At 33.6% G+C, this 6,205-nt stretch overlaps 1 protein-coding gene across 1 annotated transcript; it reads left to right on the forward strand.

Annotated features, from left to right (window-relative positions):
• Positions 1 to 1,378: 1,378 nt before the first annotated feature.
• Positions 1,379 to 5,544, forward strand: LOC108359462 (insulin receptor substrate 1-like). Its single transcript, XM_017611338.1, has 2 exons — positions 1,379 to 1,455; positions 4,127 to 5,544. The coding sequence occupies exons 1-2, from the start codon at positions 1,379 to 1,381 to the stop codon at positions 5,487 to 5,489; spliced, it is 1,440 nt and encodes a 479-aa protein (XP_017466827.1). The 3' UTR covers positions 5,490 to 5,544.
• The last annotated feature ends 661 nt before the right edge of the window (positions 5,545 to 6,205 follow it).

The raw sequence follows: 6,205 nt of genomic DNA on the forward strand, positions 1-6,205 counted from the left end.
AAAGCATTTGACCGAATCGGAGCCCACATTGTTTTAAAGCAACCCGAGGATTGGAAGGAAGGACCAAAAATTTATAACTTTACGAAAAGCTTCCTAACAAACCGGAAATTCCGCGTTTCCATTAATAATGCGTTGTTCAACATACATATCCTACAAAACGGCATACCCCAGGAGTCCCTTTATCCGTAACTCTCTTTACACATAATTTACGCTGACGACGTACTCATTTTTTCTATTGAAAAAGATATTACAACTATTCATAATATCTTCATGAACATCTTGTCTGATATCACCGAGTGGAGTAAATCTTCAGGTGCATGTATAGCATATGAGAAATGTAAATTATTTCATATATGTAAAAAAAAACGAAATGTAGGAATGTAGATTATTTAAGCTTTAATAATACTCAAATAAAAGCTACTAGGTGCCATACAATTTTAGAAGTTATATTTGACTCTAAACTTACATTTAAAGATCACTGCCTGCATGTAAAAAATAGTGTATCTAAGAGGCTTAGTATAATAAATTATCTCTCGACAAAAAAATCGTTTATTCACATTAAGACTTATATCGATATTATAGTAGCATTCATTTTATCAAAAATCGACTACGGAATTACAATCTATGGAAACTGCGCCAAAGAAAATCTTCGTTTGATTAAACCACCATATCATTCAGCTGCCTGCGGAAGTATTCGAGCACTTAGAACTTCTCCAATTAAAATAATACTCGCTGAAGCTGGTCTTCCGACGGTAGAAGAGCGTATTAGAACTTGCACCCTCAAACTTACACCAAAACTGTTTCTGTGCAATAACAAAATATTACATAAAATAACGCAGAAAGTGTCAAAATGCAAAGGAGTTCCAAAACGGCAATCTGCAATTTATCGTTGCATGCAAGAATCAAAAGAGATTGGTATTAATCTGTCGCCCTCTTTCCATACGCCTGAAAAGTACCCACCATGGCTCTTCAAAAGTTCTTCTTTAATACTTATCTACAATATTACAGCAAAGAAAGCACTACTCCGGATACATTTTACCAATTATACAGAAATGCTATTGATCCCTACATATCAACGAGATGGAAATGTATTTTTACTGAGGGCTCAAAAACTCATTCCGCTACCGCTTCTGCAGTTGTTGACAGCAATGGTAACACGATTAAGGCCGGTATACTTGCCCACTTCTGTTCCGTCTTTACGGCAGAAGCGGTAGCTATTCTTAGCGCTATTCACCACGCCACGAAAACGCAAGGGAAATTTATTATCCTCACAGACAGTCTATCAACAATATCTGCAATGCAAAATATTTGTAATAACAACCATTTGATGAATGCTATAAGGGACAAGTTAATAAATAACTCTAAAAAGGTCAAAATTATGTGGATACCCGCACACGTGGGGCTAAAAGGAAATGAAAATGCAGACAAACGAGCCAAACTAGCTGCGAGCGAACCGTTAATAACTTTTCCATACACCAGTAAAAAGGATATTTTTTCAAAAATTACTTCGTATACAAAACTAAGCTCCGAGGATAGTTAGAAAAATATTACACATCACTACACAAAAATAAACCCAAAAGGGATAAAACCAAAATACATATCTAGTGTCCTGCAACCCCCGCGAGATCACTAACTTCGTGAGACTTCGTATTGGTCATACGCAAATTACACACGAGTACCTATTAAACAAAAGCCCTAGACCCACTTGTATTTTTTGCCAAAACCAGGCTTTAACTGTGGAACATATTTTAATTAACTGCCGAACCATCGCTTTCCATCGGAAAAGAATTTTCAATTCATCCAACCCTTTATGCACTCTCATGTCACCATCCACTGCAAATATAAAAAAAATTAACGACTTTCACAGTATTGTATATTTTTCGAGCTCAAGGCCACATGAAAATCGAAACAAAATTTTTGATTTTACATTTGTTTTTTATTTGCCGATATTTCGACTTCAGTCTGAAGTCATCCTCAGGATTTTCGATTTTCATGTGGCCTTGAGCTCGAAAAATATACAATACTGTGTAAAACGAACGGCCAATAAATAAAAAGATAAGTTAACGACTTTCTTAAACAAATTGGATTGTTCAATAGAATATAGTAACTACTTATAGGCAATTGTAACGTTATTTAACTCAATTCATTGTATTTCGTAAGTATCTACAAGTAAAAAGCGGAAAGCCCTAGTAGCTATAGCTTTTAGGTAGAATGATAATTTTATTATTGTTTTTACTATTAATAAATAAATAAATACATTTTACAAACTATATATTATAAATACATATTTACTACGAATAAGAAGCTAATAATATTAAGAATCCACATAATGAAATTCCGCTCTGGTACCTTCCTTTTATCTGTCTGTATATCAATGTCCGCAACTGCATTTATAAAATCATACATAAGCAAACGTCAAATATTTAAAAATGCGAACGTCAAACATAGCTCGTTGTGGCAATGGGGACGGTTGTTTAGCAACTGGATTTATTAAATCTTAATAGATAAATCTCTCAATGGAGACATAGTATAATACTATGTCTCCATTGTGAGATTTAAGGAAGATTTAGCCCTCTGACGAGATTTGACGTTAAATCTTTTGAGATTTACCATATTAAATTAAATCTCGAAATGTAGTAGATTTAAGTTAAATCTTCGTCAAATTTTCAATAATATTGATCAATAAGTACACTTTGTTGGATGTGGCAACCACAAATTCACATGCCATAAGTAAAATGACATTTGTATTTTCAATATACAGTTGAGGACATTGAAATCTAGCCTATCATAATAACATGAATTTTCGTATTTTTAGGGATTTTTATATTTTTGTTAGTTTAGGATGAAAATTAGTTGTAAATATTACTACTTTTGTTGTAATAAATTAAGAAAATATTATTTTAAAAACTAAAAATTTAGAAGAAATGTTTTATAGTAATATCATGCAGAGTCTTCTCCGCTTTCTATATTTCGGGAATGGTTCTGCTTCGATAACATTGCACCAAATATCCTCTAGAACTCAAATCGCATTCATGATATGCCAAAGGCCCACGATTGGCTTTTCGGTTCGGTTCGGTTATGAATAAGAGAGTTCTACAAACATTTTTTCTTTCCGCAAATGTTTTTTACCGTTTTGATAATTTTTCTTAAATTCGGGAAAATGATTCGGAATATAGTACCATTCTTGACATTTTCCAAACTAAATATTTTACATATATATTTACCCCGAATAAGAAGCCAATAATATTAAGAATTCACATAATGAAATTCCGCTCTGGTACCTTCCTTTTATCTGTCTGTATATCCATGTCCGCAACTGTATTTATAAGATCATACATAAGCAAACGTCAAATATTTAAAAATGTGAACGTCAAACATATCCCGTTGTGGTAATGGAGACGGTTGTGATTTAGCAACTGAATCTATTAAAACTTAATGGATAAATCTCTCAATGGAGACACTAGTATAAGCATAGCATAATTTTTAAATTGCACAATTTTTGACTTAACTTCTGCTTCGATCGTGAAGTAATAAAGTTTCAAAGCATTTTTAGGTGTATTTTTATTTGTTTGCATATGTGACCTGGTCTACGGAAAGGGGGCTTAGGTGTCAAAAACTCAATTTTCACTTTTTGGTTGATTCGGATGGAAGATGAGATGCTTTTTCACGTGGTGAAAAGCAGAAAATCCTAACTTGCTTAGAAGTGTACTAAACATAATAATAATATTAATAATAATAATAATAATATTTATAATAATAATAATAATATTTATAATAATAATAATAATAATATTCCGACCAACAACAACACTTACTGGACCAACAACAACACTTACTGGACCAACAACAACACTTACTGGACGTCCGGCGCGGAGAACAATTAACGAGATAATGAGAAACTGACGAAACGAGTTGCTTACTTTGAACAGCATTTCCACAGAAAACTAGTTTTCGCACGTAAGCTCCCTTTTCGTAGACCAGGTCACATATAAAGAAATTTTCGTGTTCTTCAGCATCTTAACTCCCAAAAGCTATTATTTCTAATATCTGGTAGAATTTTAAACATTTTAGCAATAAACAGCTACTATACTATTATATTTTATTGTACATTGTCTTTATATTGCAGGGAGGAACGCCCTAAACGCTCTTATTCAATTGGAAGTAAAATAGACAAAAACAAAATCAAGCGATTTGGAAATTCAAACGAGATTTTACATGACACGAATGCAGTTCGAGTCCGTGCATTTTCTGTTGGATCCCGGGCGAAAATTCCTAAATGTGATTTACAACGTGCTGTTATGTTCCCCAGATCGCGCCTTAATCAGAGTTGCATTAGCAACAATAGTTTGAATTTTGGTACAGATGAAGCTGGACATAAGTCGGATTTAAATTCTAGTTGCGGCAAAAAATCGACAAGTGCTCCTATTTTAGTTCAAAATTGCCCAGTTCCAATGGATTATATGAGCGATTTAATGGAAATAGATTTTTCTAAAAGTGCAAGCCACAAAGGGCATGGTAAAGGAGCTCTCGAACGCGTCGACAGTTGCTTACACGAATTAAAGGGACATCTGACATCAAAATATGAGAGTGATTTTTCTGGACCTTTATCTCTTAAATCAAAAGACTGTAGAGAAAGTGGTTATCTGGAAATGAAACCGATAGATTGTGTAATCGATAAAAAAACTGCGGCTAGTTATTCCGAGTGCTTAGTCAAAATGCCAAAGTTGAATGACAATTCAACAGTAACGTTTGTAAAAAGAACGGAAATTAAAAACACAGCACAAGGGAAAAATGTTCCCGCAAGAAAATCGTTGAATACCTTAAATGAAGTCAGTTTCAATCAGATAAAAGGCCGTTTGAAAGAGTCTGATTATTCAACCTGTGGCAACATTGATTACCTTTCGTCCATTTACTCCAACCTTTGGATACAGCCAAGTTCAAACAATCATAGCGAAGAAGAAAAGGGTTTTGCTGAGCTCGATGTCAAACTCCCAAAAAAGGAATATAATACAAAAATAATTTCAGAAAACCTTCAAAATAACAGTGAATATTTAAAAGAAAATGGAAGCAGTGAGCAAAGGTCAACTGGAATAATGGAGAAGTATCTAAATTTCGCAAGCTCATCCTCGATGTCGTCTGGCCAGTTATCAAGCCGATGCAAATCTTCGTCGGTGAATCCGTTTAACGACGGGCAGACTGCAATTACTGTAGAAGGTAATAGGGAAAATGAAAATTTACTTCGGAACTTTCCAATTGACTACAAACCGCAGATAACAAACGTGTCTATATCTGCATTAGATTGCTATAATTATGAACTGTATTATGCCAAGTTAGATTTGCCTCAGAGCTGTAGTAAAGAGGACGTGAAATTCCATAAAACCGAAAACGATCTTTCCCCAATTGTTAACACAGACAATGATTCTTATGCCAAAATAAATTTTGAGCACTCTTCCGACTCATCGTCTTCTTCTAAAACTATAAATAATTAAATTACAAGCTTAATGTTTGTTTAACCATAAAATGTAAATAAATTATTCATAAATATTTATTGCCTTTTATTTTTAATAGAACGTATGTCCGTAGAGCAATAAATCAGCCCTATCACAATACTATAATAGAAACTATACGAATGAGACTTTTTAAAACTCATTGCTATGTCATGGGCTATATAAATAACTTATCTTGGTTGTTTCTTATACCCAAATTTTTGTACTAATTGAAGTCAGCTATCAACTCTTTAATATTTATAAATTTTCTACTAAGTATTTACTTGCAAAACTACTTATAATTACATTTCTGAAAATATTCACTTAATCGCACTTTCTGTCTCTCATTATTTCGCCCCCGGGTAAGTAGCAGACCACCAATCAATTTAAGTGTAAGTTTTCTTAATATAATCTTGCAGCCTCTGTAAATTTTGGCTGCACAGCAGAAAAAATTATGTTATAAACAGTGTGCCGCATACGTGGTAGATCTTCCGTAATTTTTTTAAATTTGAGGATTTACACACAAATTGTTTCTTATTGTCTGGCAATTTTTGTTCAAAGTACTGATCTTTTTAGTAACATTTGGAAATAAGGTGCTGTAAAACCATGTCAGCCATCACCTGCATGTCTAGTTCGAAATCGAATAAAGTACAAAAAACCATTGGCAGCCCTGTTAAATATAGGGCATAGTTAGCGTACGTGTTTGGGATGCGTTTGTA

The sequence above is a fragment of the Rhagoletis zephyria genome, unplaced genomic scaffold (assembly GCF_001687245.7).
Source record: "Rhagoletis zephyria isolate East Lansing unplaced genomic scaffold, Rhagoletis_zephyria_1.1 Rzeph_scaffold_00396, whole genome shotgun sequence".
NCBI classification, from domain to species: Eukaryota; Metazoa; Arthropoda; class Insecta; order Diptera; family Tephritidae; genus Rhagoletis; species Rhagoletis zephyria.

What these genes read in the sequence shown, in the direction of transcription:
- LOC108359462 (XM_017611338.1), top strand. Translation starts at nt 1,379, where the DNA reads ATGTGGATACCCGCACACGTGGGGCTAAAAGGAAATGAAAATGCAGAC. An exon ending in AAACTAGCTGCGAGCGAACC is followed by an intron (nt 1,456 to 4,126) that starts GTTAATAACTTT and finishes TTTATATTGCAG; the next exon opens with GGAGGAACGCCCTAAACGCT.